At 33.3% G+C, this 19299-nt stretch overlaps 1 protein-coding gene across 1 annotated transcript in view; it reads right to left on the reverse strand.

The window, feature by feature from the left end:
- The window catches only part of LOC129230417 (ATP-dependent translocase ABCB1-like), a 176025-nt gene extending 156944 nt beyond the window's left edge, over positions 1-19081 (reverse strand). Inside the window, exons 1-2 of the mRNA XM_054864818.1 lie at positions 18886-19081; positions 1244-1370 (exon numbers count right to left, since the gene is read on the reverse strand). Coding sequence (XP_054720793.1) covers positions 1244-1268 — 25 coding nt within the window. The 5' untranslated portion in view covers positions 1269-1370; positions 18886-19081. The remainder of the gene's footprint in view (positions 1-1243; positions 1371-18885) is intronic.
- Positions 19082-19299: the final 218 nt, after the last annotated feature.

Raw genomic sequence — 19299 nt, forward strand, 5'->3', positions numbered from 1 at the left:
TATTCAACCTATAACATCCGTAAATACGAAAAAGAGGCCGGACTATTCTGCCATGTGCAGGTAAAGGGCAGTAACTGCAAATTACTTATTTTTCATTTTTTAAAATTTATTTATTCATTTATTTATTTTGTATTTTTGTCATCTGTTGTGACTTAGCTTTACTGTTCAAGCTTGCTTATTTGGTTTCCGTTAAAAAGAAGGCGCGAAAAAACATCTAATTCTAAGATTTCCCTTTGTTAGTATTGAATCCAACACGAATTTCTTCAAATATATCGAAAACTCATTTCTGCAGATACTACCGTTTACCTGCACACGACAGTATTAGCGTTTCCTGGTCGAAAATAAGCGCCTAAAATTTGGTAAGTTTTCACTTACACCTATGGAGCCCAAAGTTTTTTTTTTTTACCCGAGAGCCGCACCTCATATTAAAATGATTCTTGCGAGTTAAAACACGTATAAATTTTTAAATACTTTTAAGAAGTTTAAATAAGATGAGAAAATATTGAAAAAATAAAGAAAATTTTCAACCAATAATTTTCGTTATTATTACTTGTTGCTTCTGTTACAAATTGCTTCTGGTTTTCAGAAACCAATTTCTGGCTACTTGGCTAAAAATTTGTAAGTATGTCATTAATCGAGCTTTTCGTTTTGTAGCATTTAATCAAAACAACGGGCTACAAGAATCAGCTTCGTGGACCGGATGTGTCCCGCGCTTCGCAGGTTGGGTATCACTGACCTTGATATAATATAAATTCAAAATAATATTCATTTAAAGTACTACCTCTTTGGTATAGTTTCCACCAGTAACAAGAGAAATTAATATTTATTGTTCTTTAAACGTTTCAGTAAGGATGAAAATGTAACAAAGAAAAATCTATTAATTTTAAACAACACCTTTTTAATCGAAACAATTGATATAATAACAATTTTAATTTGGTCATTTTGGGTGTCCAACATACCATTAAGAAGAATTCGTCGCCACTTTACTAACACAAATTGATGAAGATTCAAGAATAACTATTTTCAAATCTGAATTCAAAACACCAGTAAAAAACAACACAAAAGATGAAATTCGTATAAAAAACGTTAGATCTGCGTTTCAGTGTTGGAAACATTCAACATGAAAAAATTTTAAATAGCTGGAATTCTAAAAGGGAAAGAAAAGTGAACAATAGCCATCCCATCACCAAGATACCAACTAACAAAATCAACACCACCACCATTTTTTTTTTGCAAATCTTACCTCTTATATTATAGAGCCCCCTCATTTTCGGATTTTAAGCAGCTGCTTTGTTACGGAAACACACACGCAATGCTAAAACTTCTCAAAGATGTGAAGGAAGCTTGGATCGTCTTATAACATCGTGTATCTGCAGAAGAAAGTTTTGAAAGAATAAATGAGTTATTTATCAAGAAAAACATTCCAATGTACTAGAGTTCCTCACTTCCAAGCAGGCTGATCATAGTCACTACTACCTATTCATTTCCAAAGCAGATGCCTACATATACCAAGAACTGAAGAAATTGTTTTCTGTTTTCAATATTTATTGAAGAGAAACTTCATGTTGACGAATCAAGTTTCTCTTCTAAGTAGTGACAAGCCTTAACCAATGTGTGGAGTTGAGAGGATGACTTCTTTATCAAGGACCTGAATTATTATCTGGCTATCTCAGTTAATGCCCCCAGTGAAAGCATACCATGTAGTTCTTCGATTTTTATTCAAAACTAGAAAATCGCGCGTCAAGGTATGACGGGTAAAAATTGCTTCTACATTTGAACGAAGCAATTGTCCGTTTAGTGATATTTCGATAATTGGAATTTTAACCTTAACTCCAGTGAATTAAATCTTGACTCCAGTAGATACCGTTCATTGTTGACCACCTTTTCGTTTCTTCATTCTCCTAAACTTAGTTTTACCAATAAAACAGTTAAGTGACCGGGTCCAGTTCAGCTTTCTGAAAATAAAACATGTCCCTGCATGTCAAACATTACCAAAAAAATTATTATGGCTTGGAACGAGTTTCCTTGTTGTGACATCAGGAGCGTTACTCGATCAGTGAATTTGTTTTTATAGAAATGAGGATTATAGATTCATCGCTACAAGGAGTTCTCGTAATATTGAAAAACATGAAACAAAAACAACAACAGAAAGAAACATATAAGCATAAAATAAATTTATTGGCACATTCACTCGTCATCATATTGCAATGGTTTTCGCATTTTATCTCTGTCACAACACAAGATATGAATCAAAATTGGCACTGATCAAAAAAAAAAAAACAAGTTGTTTCTTAATTTTTTGAAAAAACCTAATTGCAGAAAAAATATTAGGGATTTTTTGCTCAGAAACTTAGATTGCAATTTACAATCCAATGTGTGAAAGACAAGAGAGACAATGATTCGCTATTTGCGATTTTTAAGAAACGATGTTTGTCCACTTCGTCCAAGCTCATGCATGGTTATCCCAAGGATTATTGATGAAAATTAAGATTAGAAAAAGTATATCCATAGAATAAAACGCTATAAATCGATGAATATTTTTTAAATAGATTCAAGATTTTTTAAAACTGTATTACATCGCTCTTTTTTATTTGCAGCGTATTCATTAGCATAAGCTTATCTTTAGTTCACTGTCTCCAGTTTTTTTTTTTTTTTTTTCCGACAACAGAACCCAAAAGAAAATACTATGGCGAGAACATATAATATCAAAGTATTGAAACAGCTTGAGTTTTAGTTTATTTTACTTAAAACATGAACACAATGCATTTTATCAGAAGTGTACGAAAAAAATAAAAATATAAGTTCATTAAATCCAATTCTGGTTAGATTGCTTCGTGATAAAAATATGTTATTTTTTATTTGAGACAGATAATGTGTTGCATACTTCAAAAACATTTTAGAATCCGACTAATGGTAATATTTGGGATCATTGTAAGTGGCATTAATTTTGCACAACACTGAAAAAGTAACAGATTTCTAAGTTTCATTGGTATTTTAACTACTAAGATGTTCACCATGTTTGTTTACTTATGCAGTTAAAATCACGAATTTAAGCTTAACATTTTGCATGAAAACCTACATTCCCTAGAAACTAAGTTATTAAAAAATCTTGATCAGATAGGTAAGAGTATACATATTAACAAATTTAACAACCCATTAGGAAAAAAATTATATTTTTATTTGGAATTCAAACTTAAAAAACGTAGTCTAGACTGAACAATTCGATAGGAAGACCGAGTGAACAAACAGACGATCGGACACACAATCTAGCTATTCAGCTACCTGTTGGACAAACAGATCGTTGAAGAGAAAGACTGAAACATACATTAATCCGTTTACTTAACTTACACATTTATTGTTATACTAGTTACCATAATATTAATTATTTTACACATTGACAATGAATTGAAATATTCGGATTAGCAAATGTGCTATAAAAGTTGCGATTTTCACTGCAGAATCCTTGATGAACATCGCAAATTTATGATTAGTAACACTGTTTAGATAAACCAGTTGGATAGACAAAGAGTTGCAAAGGGAGAGACAGATGAAAACTTAGACGTAGCAGACAAACAAAACTAACATCTTTAGGCGAAAATCCGCAATGAAAATTAAAATTTTTATCTCAAATTTGCTCATTACGCTGAATTTGTTAATATATATCGTCGGCTCAAAAGTTTATGTTTTTGGACTGTTGTCCTTACTCCAATGAGGATTTTTAGGGACCGTAATTCTTATTCAAATGGAGAATTTTAGAAAATGTTGTCCTTATTCTGATGGATGTGCTGGGGTAGGGGAGGTGTTGTTCCTACTTTAATGACTCTTTCGCATTTTCCGCAGATTGCGAAAAGACAGCATACCTAAATCTGCATTTTCACGTATAAACCTTAATATACGCACTATTTTTCTGCTCCTTTTTCCAGATGTAATTTGGACACATAACATTTTACATGAAATCGACAAAGCTTTTACAAAATATTCTTTCTGCTATTTACTGTGAAAAAAAATCGAAATGTTACTGAGTATTTCCGTGCAACGTTCCGAGATTTATATGGTTTTATCCGAGTCCTGGAAAAATCAAGTATCCTTATCAAAAGGTTTCCTGAATCGCTACAGGTAGCACGAATGCATACTTCTCACTGTTGCAAAAAACATTTTTAGCTCCCAGTTTAAAGATTAACTGAGCGTATTTATTAAGTGTATCCGCTTCAGTTCGATTGCGGCCCGTTCAGACTGATAAAGCGTCCAAAAGCTGAAAATCAGTGTAGGGGCTACGTAGCTATATGCAAGAATTACAGGCGCGTAAAATTCTTGCTATTTACTTGCAATTCCATCTTAGCTTTGGTCATGTTTGCAATACTCCTTTTGGAGCTTTCCTCGAAACGCAGTAAGGTGCCAAACGATTATACTATACTCACCTAAGTTTAGTCTAAGATTCCAGAAATACACCTGGATCTAAACGGAGTGAGTTCTGAATATTTTCGGGAGCTTCCAGGATAATTTCAGTAAGTTTATTGAATTTTAGAGGAAAACGTTCCTGGCTTTTGTAAGATATGTTACTGGAAGAAATTGGGCACATCAGCTGCCCATTATTTTCCAGGAACGTAGCTGAATCGTTTTTGCAGGGTAGCTTTACAAAATCAACTATATTTCGTCCACTTGACGTCCGCGCATTAACGAAACGCACCATCACCGATGGATGATAGTTCTGATCGGCCAAAAATTACCTATTTATTACATCAATAAAAGCGAACCTTGACATAGATTCGTGACAGCAATATCTACGCGATTTTCGCCTCAATCGGACATGCATACAACAGTTAAATGCCGCTTAGCTAAGCACCAGTGCGCATAGGAAAAGCTGTTTTCCAACTATCTTGGAATTGCGCGCACAGAAGAATGACAAAAATCCCTTGTCGTCGGGTTTGAAGAAAGGATATCTTGCTTCACTGACAACAATTAGGGCATGAATCTGCAGACACATTTCGCTTCCTAATTTTTTGACGATATATTTTTTGATGCCCCATAATTTGGATTAAAACTGAAACGGGGGGAGGGGTCGTGGGAAGTCACTATGACCTCCCAAAAATTCTTTTATTAGGAAGCATTTTGTCTGACAATTCGGCAAGAAATATTGTCACTTGATAAAAGTTGGAGTTCTGCTCGGCAAAATTATCATCATTCGGCGAAATTTGGAGTTCCATTTGACACAATTTGGAGTTCTAATCGACAAAATTTGGAGTTTTATTCGGCCAATTGAGAAATTCCGCCCTCCCAAAAATTGAAGTTCAGGGCACGCCTGGAACATTTTGAAGAATTTTAAATTCATAATCTCTGCCGACATATTTTTAAATAACCTTTAACTTGTTACAAATTGGAATATTTAGAGAATTTTTAACTATAGTTTTTTAGGATATATCATTAAAAATACAAATTGGAACATTTAAAGAGGTTTTAGTTCTATAATTTTTAACGATACATCTTTACATTTACCACAAATTGAGTACGAATCGGAAGATTACAGAATTTTGAAATCGATAATTTTTGAAGATGTATCTTAATTATAATACAATTCAAATACAAATTGCAACATTTAAAGAATTTATATTCGCTCATCTCTAACCACACATATTTAAATGTACCATAATTTAAATTCAAATCGGAAAATGTAGAGAATTTGTAAATCGATAAAATTTTGACGATATATCTTTAAATGTACCATAACTTGAGTGTAAATTGGAACATTTAAATAATTTTTAAATATGTAATTTTGACGCTATATTTCTGAATACACTTTAATAGATATTGGAGCATTTAATGAATTTTTGAATCGATAATTTATGACCATACATTCTTATATGTACCAAAATTTGAGTACAGATTGGAATATCCAGATAATTTTTTAATCTATTCTCGGAATAATTTGGCATGCCTTTATTTTTCAATGACGTTTTATTTTAAATCAATTTGAAATATAGTAGAACATGATGATTGGAACTCCTTTCAATTTCAATTTATCTGCAAATTTATCTTTCTTTTTTCTCTCTCTCAGAATTTTACGTTAAAACGACAAGGAATCACGTTTAGTCACAGTTTTGTGCATATATTTATAATTTGTTATTTATTTATTTATTTGATGGAGTTTGAACAATTTTGAAATTTTTTTCCAGAGAAATCCCAGCTATTCAGTGTAACTTTGATCCACGGTGGCGCTATTCTTATCTACATAGATAACTGCTTCACTAATATATTAAAATAATGCTAAGACTGTATCTAAAGGTATAATAAATTTGAAACAGAATTCAAAAATATTGCATGGTTACTAAAAATTACGAAATAATAATTAAAACAGTTTGAAAGAAATACTAGCCTGGTTAAAAGCTTTTCTGACATTCATTGTAAGGTTGAAACATGTGAGCAATGTGGAATATTCTAAACTATTTAAATAAAAGTGATGGGACTTTGAATCAAAAATAAAATTAAATAAAAAAACCTTCCAAACTGATAAAAGCTTTAATCGGATATCTTTACATCCAAAAGCTCGCCATTTTGCATTGAAAACTGGGTTCCTTGAAACTCCGAAACCCGTGTATGCAGTAATCTGTTGGAACGTATATTCATAACTTTGCTGAGCAAATTAGTATCTGTGACAGAAGTAAATTAGTAATTTGCGGCTATCACGAAGCGTTCTTTCATTCCTTTCATATGAAAACTCAATGCTTTTGAAATTTTTCAAAGAGCAATTAAAAACAAATCAGCTCTTGTTTTCATTGAAGTCCATCAGCACACATATTTTTGTTGGAACCCTTACATTACTTCTTGAGATATAGCAATCACGTTTACCAAGAAAACTATCAATTGTGATATAACTTTTGAAAGAATGAGCCAAAAAATACTGATCCCTATATCCCACTCGGTACATTGGTATACCAATACTTGTTGGAATCCTTGGGGTAATTCTTGAGATTAAGTCTTCAGGTGTTTATTAGAACAGCGTTTGATTATACTACTAACTATCGCGTGATTGACACTAAAGTTTAACCGATCTGAAATCCAATTTAAGTCCATACAAAAACTATTTTTTTACATATCTGCACTTTTTAAGATGCATAGCTCATGCGTAGTGTTGAAACATTCGATTGCGTCTCTTACCTTGAAGTGATTAATGTCAAAAAAAAAAAAAAAAAAAAAAAACCCTGCATAATCTTATTATTGAAGTCCACATGCACACCAATTTTTGCATGAATCTCTAGTTTTTTCTTGAGACATAGCAGTCAGGTTAGGTTTTAAAAAAGCATTCAATTGCTCAATTTATCAGTTCCCTTTGAAGTCCAGTGTAACAAATTACTTTCGGTCTCTCGCACTGCCTTTCGAATTAAAACGCCAACGAAAAAGTGTTTCTCAACGAAATGACATACACACAAACAAACATACATGCAGATATTTCTAGGGACCATTCATTAATTACGTAAGGATGATTTTGTCAATTTCTGACCGCTACTACCTCCATGTAAGAGTGAAAGATTTTTCAAATCCCTCCCTCTATTCTTACGTAGGATTCCATTTCGTTTTTAAAATTAATGCAATGTTGTTGGAAAGGGATTATTTTCACTAAAACACCCAGTTTGACGTAAATCAAAGAATTTCATTTTTCACCACATAAGTTGTTACATTATTTCATTTGCTGTCGCTGGCGTCGTGGTTGATACGCGTTGTTTAAGTACTTTAAGTACTGTTGCGCGCAGCGTAACTGAATACGCGTAACATAAACAAGCATCTCATTGCAGTTTTTTGCCTAATGTATACAAATCTTACAACACTGGAATTGTTACTTAATTCACTATTAAATTATTTAAAAAAAACTTTTTGTATAAAGAAAGAATTACTAACAAGTGAAAATCTAGACTAAGTGCTTTTTCGACATTTTTTTTTTTTTTTTGTATATGATGCGATACTAATTGAAAAAAACATGCCATAGAAGTGTGATTCTTTTATTATGTTTCACACTATTCATTCTTTGTAAAGCAAGAAAAAAAAAGCTTATCCTAATACGTTTTTTACCTTCCAGACACAAATGAAATATGATCCCGGTTAAACCAGTAGATCGCGCGATTTCTAATATAAAATATCAACTTGGAAACTCTTGGTTTTACTCCCCCTCCCAAAGTAAAGGTATGTAGAAATTTTTCCAAAAACCCTCCCCCCCCCTTCCCCTCGGGACCATTACGTAATTAATGAATGGCCCCTAAAAACCTTAGTCTGATGAACACATATTAAAGTGTTCGGCAGAGGGGAAGATTGTACCTATTTTAACTTTTCACCCTTTTAAGTTTAGGTTTACTGTCAATAAAATAATAAAACGATTTTCCCTAAACATATTGGCCTTTCATACACAACATATATATTTATTTGGGGGGTAGGGGTGTTAATTAAACTCTATTAGTGCATTTAAAAACCAAAAAAAAAAATGCAAATAGGACCAAGGTACATCTTAGGCGGTGTAGCTTGATCTCAAGAGTAGAGCTCCTTTGACGAGCTTTTAAAAATCTAAACCTGCTGACATGGGTTTCCTTTTAACTCCTACTTTATTACGTGGCATCTTAAGTATGGAAGTATATTACACTGATAAGTTGTGCATATAGTTTTACACGTTATAAGTTATTGCCACTTCTTTATTATCCACATGCCAGTTATTAATCATCAAGATGTGTACTGTGATTAGCAAAATTTATCATTATTATTATGTTTTTGATAGTCATTAAGTCCTAAACTTTATAGTTATTGATTTGTTCATGATTTCTTGTTTTCGTTTTGCTTTTGGAAAATAATGTCGAGTATACGAATGTTTATTGCTGAAACTTTTTTTTTTTAATCACATTATTGAAGCTTTCATTTATCTTTAGTTTTGAAACTAAACCCTACCCCGCTCTGAAAATCATAATCCTAGGTAATGTTATATAAGACATCGTGGTGGTTTTTGAAGTAAATCTAGGTACCTTTAAGTGTACCTCAGACTTGTTCAAGGTGAACCACTCATGGTGGGTTGAAGGTACACTGTTTGAGCGTCTACTGGAAAATTTGAGTATAGGCTTAGCATCATTTTAATCACATGCTCTATACACAGATAAATAATATGTATAGCTAAAAGTACACATTGTGAGTTGATTAATTCTCTGTAACACAAAATTTGTATACTTTGAACTATAACACAAAAAAGCAAAATTTAAAAATTACTTTCAATGCATTAATTTAACAAAATTTGCAAGCTTTTCTGGAAAAAATTTAGCCACATTGAAAATTATGGTGATAAAGAGGCGAACTACATGTGTAGTGTTACTGAAACCACTAAAAGTAAAGTCAATGCAATGTAGGATCAAGGCACATATGTGTCTAAGTTTTACACCACTTTCCCCTACACGTTAAGCCGGATAAATCCACCAAAATTCGGAAATCAAAAACTTTCACGCACGCAAAACTTTCTTAAAACGGTTTGTACGTAGAAAAAGTTACAATATTCCTTTAACTTCTGAAAAATCAAAATAATAATAACAAGAACAACAACAACCATAATCATAATCATTACAGCAGCAGCATCAACTATACCAATAACAATAGTAATAAAGTATTAATAATAATAATAATAATAATTATTATTATTATTATTACTTTAACGATAATAATGATAATATTAATCATATAATATATAAAACAAGTAAATAATGAAGAAAGTAGGTAAGTAAATGATTAAAATAAATTAATTTGATCTTTGTTGCTTATCGAAAAGATTATTAATATACCTATTGCTAATAAATTTCTTTTTTTCAGAGCTTAATCACAAGGACAGTGAGTTAGTACTTCGACACGAAAACTGGATATTCACTGTTCAGTTAAAATAGTCGTCGATTAAATCAATAAGTTATTTTCCTGCCATTTTGACTTCTTAAAATTTTTCATATTTAAGCAATTTCAAGGTTTTTCTTTTTCTACTCAATGAAAAGTAGTAGTCAAGGAGAGAAATTTTAAAAAAATGTCGTCATTGATCGCCTAAAATGTCATTAATTTAAATAATCTTTCGCTTCACACAGCACAAAAAATAAAGGCCACTCCTTGAAAGAAAACATGCCTGTCGTCTAGAAGACGATAATTATAATTAAACCATTGGTAAGGGGCCATTCATTAATTACGTTAGGGTCCCGAGCGGGACGGGGTCGGAAAATTTCTGCATACCCTTACTTTGGGGTGGGGGGGGGGGTCAAACCCATTCATGAGTAATATTTTTCAAGTGGATATTTTGCATTCGAAATTGCGCGGTCAAGTGGTTTGACAGGGATTATATTTCATTTGCGTCTGGAAGGTAAAAAACGTATTAGGATGAGCTGTTTTTTATTTGTTTTACAAAAAATGAATAGTGTAAAATATAATAAAAGAATCGCACTATGTATGGCATGTTCACAAAAAAATGTCGAAAAAACATTCAGTCTAAATTCCAACTTTTTAGTAAATATTTCTTTACACAAAAAGGTTTGAATTTAATAAACTAGTGAATTTAATTTCGATTCCAGTGATGAAAGATTCGTTATTTTATCATTTCGAAAAACGAAATGGAATCTTACGTAAGAATAGGGGGATGAGTTTGAAAAATCTTACGTACCCTTACATGGGGGAGGGGACGTCAAATTGCCAAAATCATATTTACTTAATTAATGAATGGCCCCTAATGAGCTGAAACAGAAGAACAATCTTTCCAAAGGCGTGTCCATCTCAAAATGGAAGAAGAGGCAGGCCCATAATTTGGAAGATCAGGGGTCAATTGTCCCCCCATCCCCCACCACAAGAGTTTTGAAACCTTGCGGTTATGCATTTGCGTACACATTTAGTTGGTTTTCATATTAAAATACATTGGTAGGCGGCAAGCAATAGCGGTACAAAAAAAGCTATGCGAATAGAACTGTATACCGCTAACTTAGTGCGCTTTTTAGTATAAACCCTTTGCAATATTTAGAGCAGATAATGGTGACTATAGGCCATTTTCTCTTTATGCGCAATCCTTATATATTATTTCTGTAGCCTGTTTTTGGTTTCTACGCGAGATTTTCCTCAATTCTTGATCGATTTCTTTGATTTACACCTTATTTTAAAGCTTATCGTGCAGACTACTGACGAAAAATAGACCCACGGTCTAAAAATTGTTTTTTCGGGCAAAAAAACCTGTTTTAAAGAACCAAAATGAGGTTTTCGGTTAAATTTAAAACTTTAACTTGCACTGTTACCGACAGAGCTGAATAGCTTGATCGGCAGAGCGTTCGACTGGTAACCAGGAGAATGCGCGTTCGGGCCCACGTCCGGACAATCTGCATCAAAAAATTAGAAAAATATCTCTCATTATATGAACAATGAATAACAAATATGAGGGAATACATGAGGTAAAAACGCTCCTAGCTGTTATGAAAACTCGATGCAACACGGAGCTAAATTGATACTCAATTGTAAGGGGTTCTTTTTTTTTAAAGCTTTGGCTCCGGGAAGAAAATTAAAGCATAATGTAAGCGAAAATATAAGTATCAGGTTTAAGATTTCAGACTACATTGGAATTGTTTTTTGTTCAGTAAAATTACATAAATCGTATGTTGAAATATAGATTCTTCTAATGAGTGTTTGACTCTTTGTACAAATAAAAAAATACTACCTCAATTTAAAGGGTAATATATATATTTTTCTTCTTTTTGCAAAAAAACAAATAGCGTATCACATTTTTACTACATTTGAAAAGCTACGCTTAAAAAAGAACTTAGTTCAAATTATTTTGTATTTTAACCGTGCTGTTAAATGATGAACACGTGCTGCCATCTAAGTCATAACGGTTAAACAGCGTGCGATAACAAATTGTAAAAATTTTTAAAAATAAAAACACTTCTCGGCAAGGAAAAAAAAATTAAAATTACCTGTGTTTTTTTTTTTTTCGGTAGAGAGTTCGGCTATAAACTGTATGAACTTCGGGCCAGTTCGGGCTGTCTGACATAATAGCAAATTTACAGTAATATTACGCATTACATGTACTCATAACATACAACAGACAGCACACGTAACAAAATAAATGCAGTGGTAATGCTATTTGGTGTTTCGACTCCTATATGCAGGCTACAGTTATCATTCAGATAAGTTGACTGCTAATCGAAAGGTGTTCTTCCCTTTTTTTTTTTTTAAGCTTTGACTCCGTCCAGACCACTGAGCATAATGTAAGCATAAAAAAAAGTATTAGATATACCTCAAGGGAATATTTTTTGTGCAGAAAAACATTTTCATTGTATGCTGAAATGTAGATTTTTCTAATAGCAATGTTTGCACTTTTGTACAAATGAAAAAATACTACGCCAAATTAAAACTACGAGTTTCAACCAGTAAATCTTTAATTATTTATTTGAATACGATATAAAGCATTAAAATTATTATCAACTTCATTAGTAAGATATCATTTTCTACTCCTCTGCTTTCGGCTGAAAAAAAAAAACATTTTGTCTACGTTCGAAAAATTACACTTAAAAAACGGACTCAAATCAACTGGTTTTGGTTTTGAATTTTAAGTGTTCGATTAAAAGAAAAACAAGTGCGGGCTTTTAAGCCGTACAGGTTAAAGAAGCCTGCTATATGGGAAATTGTTGAATATTCAAAAATAAAAACACTTATTTTTTCAACCGAATTTATTACTTCTCTAGAATGTTTGTTTCAATCGCTACGTGAGATCTTCCTCATTCTTTAATCAAATTAAATGTTTTACGAATAATTTTAAATCGTATCATGCTGGCTAATGACAAAACATAGACACATGATCTTATTATACTTTTTCGGCGAAATTTTTTTTTACTGTGTTTTATTACGCATTCCTTCAATGAATAGCATTCGAAAAGGAAGGCACAGTTGCTAGGTTTGTTGGAGCGTCGTATTGTTAATCAGTCTGGCGCCAGTTCGAATCCGTACCACTAAATATCTCTTTAATGTTTCTTTTTTTTTCCATCAGATGCTCACATGGGCAGGACTGTATTTGCCACAACCTGTTTTTTCACATGCAAAATTACTGATTTTTCACGTGTCACTCAGCCACACTTTTAATGATATTTATATTTGCATTGAAAATACGTACAACCAAAAGGGGTGCGATGATCAAATTATCACAACGTTGTATTTAACGAGGCTTTGTTACTGATGTCTTCAAATTAAATGCCTTCTCTTGTGCGCTTACTTTTTTCCGTTTACTTTTTTCGGTTTTTCTTCATAATATTCTTTCTTTGAAATTTTTAAAGATCAAAATGCCTTATGAAACGATTCAAAGTACAGTGCGGAGTTCCGCACGGGTCGACTAGTACATTTATAGTACAACAAAAGTCAAAGCCGTGTTTCTTTCTTTTTTTTTTAATTTTACGAATGGGTAACAGGTAAACATGTTTCAAATTTCAAAAATTTTCACCTCTAATAATTTTTAAATAAAACATAAAAAATGATTTTTTTTTTTTTTTTTGTTCTAAAGACCATTTCTATCAGCAAGGTTTGCACTAAAATGAAGGAAATAAAACAAGTATGATTTCTTCATTGCAACACTCAAAAATTGCATAATCTTAATATAGTTATATTTTGGTTAATTTTAGAGCAGCCAATAAATTTCAAATTAAAATTTTGTGAGAAGAAGAAATTTTAGCGGTACAAAAAAAAGCTATCCGAATAGAACTGTATACCGCTAACTTAGTGCGCTTTTTAGTGCAAACCAAGTTTATGGAAACAGTCTTTAGAATTAAAAAACATTTTTTATATTTTATTATTTAATAATTAGAGTTAATTATAACCGGTTAATGTTGATTTAAAAAATTAATAAATAGATGAAACTGAATTTTATTCCAAACTTTTAGCATACACGTCAGGAAATTTTTTCAGCACACAACCCATTAATGTATGCGTTTAATGTGAAAGTTTAATATACACTTGTCAGACAGCTGAACACGTAGTTCTTTACTGCAACTTAGACACTTTGAAGAAAGTAAAAGCTCATTTAGTTTTTCTGAGACAGGTATTTTTGACGATCACTCTTTGATTGAGTTCAGTCTTATTGTTACAAATAAATGAATTGTTGTGTCACAAAAATCTATTTAAAATTTTATAGCGAAGCTTTTTAACTAACCTTTTTGAGTGAAAGAAGATTTTCAATATACACTTAACTGAAAGACGAATACAGAAGCAAATTAAATGTAAAGATTGAAACTTTGAGACGTTTAGCGAAGTTTCGAGCTTCTTTTTTCTACTAATGTCCTATTAATATTTTTACTTTTCAAAGGTGTTTGATGCTTAACAAAGAATAAACAGTGGGGTTTTTCTTCGTTGAATTAGTTTTGAATTCGTTTAGCTGTAATTTTAGTTTACAGCAATGCTTGCACTTATATTTTTTATTTAGGTTTTCGTTTCTTGTTATGAACTCTAATTGAGCAACATGGGAAAAATATTCCCTCCTATTTTTTGTTCTTCTTTAAAAAGAAAAAAGAAAATAAAGTTTAAAGGGTTAACAGGTTCAAAAATTTTGAACCGGCAATTTCTTTCGGATTTTGGGAAGATAAAAGGTTTGGAACCGCGGTTTAAGGCGAAAAAATTTGAGATCGCCCGTCAAGGTATGACGGGCGAAAATTGCTTTTACATTTAAATGAAGCCATTGCCTGTTTGGGGATATTTTGCTATGTGAAATTTTAACGATAAATTCAGTGAATGAACCCTAAACTCCAGTAGATAGCGTTAGTTGTTGACCACCATTTCATTTCTTCATTATCCTAAAGTTACAGTTTTAACAGTAAAACAGTTAAGTTACCGGATCCGGTTGAGCCTTGTCAGAATAAAGCGTTTCCCTGCATGTCAAACATTACCAAAAAATGTTGTCAAATTATCAGTTTTTGTGACGTCAGGACGTTACTCGATCAGTAAATTCGCTATTATATATGTATATGAGGATTTATTTATTTAGTAAAAATTTATTTAAAATAACCCTTGAAATTATCAACGCAAAAGTATTTTTATTCTCTGCTTCGACGCAACGTAAGCTATCCTCGGCAAAGTTGGACGAAGAAAATCTTTTATATCAGAATGGAATTCAAATTTCCTTGAACAGCTATAATAGTTAACTTAATTTATTTATTCATTTATTTTTTGAACTGGTTGTTACTGAACGAAAACTTGCTCAAATCAAAACATGAAACATGGGAATGGGGTGCCCTGGTTGAGGTCATTCTAATTAAAGATCATTTGCTCGAATCGAAATATTCTATCAAATGTTGTTACGGACTACAAACGGACCGACCAACAAGTTGTTGCCGATTCACCCATTTCTTCATTTTATGACCCCATTTTTAAATATTTCCCTGTCAATATTTATTGAAATTTTGATTTCAATTTTTAGCGATATTTTTACAATGCATTAAGTCTGCTTTCGTACATTCTTTTAAAACTCTATGCAACATCAAGCGTTTGAGTAAAACGCAAATTTAAGCCAATATTTGCGTGGAAAAAATTTCGATGATACAATACTTCGATGCCTTAGCATATTGGAGCCCAACCTACGGCCCGCGAGTGATATGCGGCTCGCGAAGTTCATCCACGTGGCCCGTTGTTATGTTCAATGTTACGATTCAAAAAACACATTATGGGACCTTCCAAAAGAACCAATCATCTTTGCTCAGTACTATGAATGATCGTTGCAAATTGTTGCCTCAGTAATTATTTTCTGAAATCCAGATGAGAAATTCGTATGAATGAAATAGGTATGTACTGATCGATGATAACAATCATTCTCGGTTTGCAATTTTCTTCTCTTTTCCATGCTTTTCATGTTATCTAAAAATACAGGGTGTTTCAAAATGAATAGCGGGGTTTTAACAAGTTATAATATTTATTACACCAAACTTACAGCCACAAGTGATATATCAAATGAAAGAGAAACTCAAACAGTTTTACATAATAGCCTAAAAGTGTTCAATGTGAGCACCATTCGTCACTCGGCACACATCAAGACGATATGCGAGTTCTTCCCAAACTTTGATGAGTGTCTCATTAGTAATTGCTGCAACAGCTGTTTCAATCCTGTTCCTTAATTCGGGAAGGTCGGCGGCCAGTGGAGGCACATACACACGGTCCTTAATAAACCCCAAAGATAGAAATCACACGGCGTTAGGTCGGGTGACCGTGGAGGCCATGGGAAACAAGCCCTGTCATTAGGCCCCTTACGGCCAATCCAGCGGTCGGGTACAGTTAGGTTAAGCCAATCGCGTACCTCATTATGCCAGTGAGGTGGCGCACCATCTTGCTGAAAGATGAAGTTTTCTGTAAAACACAAAACGCTTTCTGTTCTTTAGTCGCCATCTTTGCTACAAGCGTTTTCTAGCGGATTGCAGCAGAAACATTCCACGCGCATGCGCACTGATGCCAACAAACAAAACTGTTTGAGTTTCTCTTTCATTTGATATATCACTTGTGACTGTAAGTTTGGTGTAATAAATATTATAACATGTTAAAACCCCGCTATTCATTTTGAAACACCCTGTATTTAAATGTTATGTGTACTCTGGCCCGCGAGATTCATATTAGAATCAGTATGAGGTGAGACCCTTGGTTAAAAAAAGGTTAGGCACCATTGGCTTAGAATGCTAACCAGCTAACTCTAGGATAATCTTAGGCTACACGCTAAAAAGTGGAGTGATGTGCAGAAAAGCTAACTCCATGATAAGTTACTTTTTACCTTCACCCAAAAATCAGTCCGACTCCGCCTCCGCAAGTACCGATAGAGTTGCGGATTTGGAGGGAGAATGATCGACTCCGGCTCCGACTCTTTTACCCCAAAAACATCCCGATTCCGTCTCTTTGACTCTGACTCCGCAGCCCTAACAATAATCGAGTTAATGGGGGACAAAAACTTTTTTTTGGACAGTATGTGGGAGTAAGCTAGTTTATCGTCCAGTCCCGTCATATCGTCATTTGTTGGAAGGGAGGGGGCACAAAATCGAGCTAGAAGCAAATTAATCGAAAAGCAACAAATATGACGCCCAGTAATATGTAACTGCATTAATTTCACAAAGCCTGGAGGGAGGGGGGCAATTGGCCCTTCCTCGCCACCTAAAAGATAGCCCTAGCACAGTCCAAGCCGTCGATTTCATTTCTATCGAACGAGGAAGCAAAAAGTATCAACAAAACTACATTTAAACAAATAAAACAAAGAGAAGTACAAACGTATCTGAACTTGAATATTTAGAGAAGTTAAGTATAAGTATCTGCAACGCTGGGTGACAGGTAGCATTGGGATTTATACAACAAACCTTGCACTAACAAATAACAAAAAATACCCACCAAACAGAGGAAATACAATACTGGGTAAGTAACCAGATTTTTTTTTTTTTTAATAGACTAGACAGTCACAAACAAGGTTAGAAATCTATGACGGAGACCCGCCTACTGCAAGATCATTATGTGTCTGAAGTAGGAGAGAAGGATTGAATTACTGAAACTCTCTCACAAGACGAGTTTATAACGGAGTAATTAATTACAGTAAATAGATGCAAAACTAAAAAAAAAAATTTTTACAGTCAAGTAAAAAAAGAAAGAAGGAAAAGAAATCTTTTTAGTGCATACATAATACACAATAATGAATAGTGGAAAATTCACTGAAAGTTTTTTTTTTTTTTTAACGAGGCGGAGGTGCGTCATGCTTGCGGACCAATCTTTTCTGCACTAAATTTAATTTTGCTACAGGTGTGAAGGTTATCTCAGCTTCTGTGAGAGATTTAATGTCGCCAACTCTTTTATGAAAATTCCATACTGATAATTTCTAAAATGAGTGAAACTGTAGTCAGTAAATGCCATAAACGGGCTGTGTGGTACAAATTTACAGTTTAACTATTTAACTACTTTCCAGACTCGTAAGCTGAGGTCCATCTAGGGTGCTTCTGGCTGATATTTCGTCTGACATGTCGGCCAAAGCTTCTTCAGAACTCCAAAATGAAGCTTGCACTGAAGCGATATCTGAGAAATGTCAGGCAGAAACATCCGGAACGAACTCCAAAATGAAGCTTTTTGTGAAGAAGTCTGAGATATGTCAGACGAAACGTCAACCGGAAACACCCTGAATGAACTCTAAAATGAAGGTAGCTCTGAAAAAGTTGAGACATGTCAGACGAAACGTCAATTACAAACATTCTGAATTGACCACAGCTGACAAGCTCGGAAAGAAGTTATTTATCAACGCCGGCCGTGAAATTCTTAGCCTTTAAATTAAACATCAATTGTTCTAAATTTCATGCATAAAAAGAGATAAAGCACAGATAATACATGTACAGATAGATGATACCTGTACTAGTTATGTCACGAATCAATAAAAATGCAAAATATCTCAAAAAATATGAAATCTTTGGTAACTAATGCTGTAGTTAGGGGATGGGAGAGAGAAAGAGAGGGATGTGTCGTCCCTCAAAATGTTCGGGTTTCTGTGTAAAAGTAGTGCAAATGTAATTCAAAGTGATTTCAAACCACTTCTTCTTTTGGTGAATGCCCTCTAACCCTAGGTAAGTTTCCCAAACCCTAAGATGAATGACGATGATGACCCCCAAAGATTTTCTTTTTTCTTTTTTAATTTTTTTTTCAACTGCAGCACTGTTGGTAAAGTTACAAAGTAAAGAGAAGATCATATTTTCTTCTCAGCTCTGGAACAGAAATACATAAAGTATTGCAAATTTTAAAGCATATTTTCACAGTTTTCAATATTTCTTTCAAAACAATGAAAAATAATAAAAATACAGCAAAAAGTTTTTTTAAATTAATAACGTGAAAATTCTTAGCTGGAAAAAAAAAGAAAGGAAAAGAAAAACTTACATTGTTGTATTTTACAGCACTGAAGAATTGGTATTGAAAACTAAGAAAACCAATAATGCTCCGTAAGAGCGCGTCTAAAAACAGAAACTAGCTCGTTCTAAATAGTTTCAAAATCGCGCCAGTTCTCAACTTCCTGCTTGCTCGTATATAAAAACTCGATATGATCGGACAGTAGTAGGCTGTCTTTTCACTTTCGGCTTTCACAATGAACCTGAGACACGCCTCGAGCAGTCCGTCTTACAAGAGCAGTTAAAACGTGCCATCTAGCGGTCATTTCCTACACTTGTTCCGCAGAAAATATTTCAGTGGAACTTTTACGAAGGTGGTAGAGAGCATCAAACGGGCGGCAGCTGAAACATGCGTAGCAGCGGCGGCGGCAATCACATTAATGATTAATGGTTCATTTTGTTCGCT

Source organism: Uloborus diversus, chromosome 1 (assembly GCF_026930045.1).
Source record: "Uloborus diversus isolate 005 chromosome 1, Udiv.v.3.1, whole genome shotgun sequence".
In the NCBI taxonomy this organism is placed as follows: Eukaryota; Metazoa; Arthropoda; class Arachnida; order Araneae; family Uloboridae; genus Uloborus; species Uloborus diversus.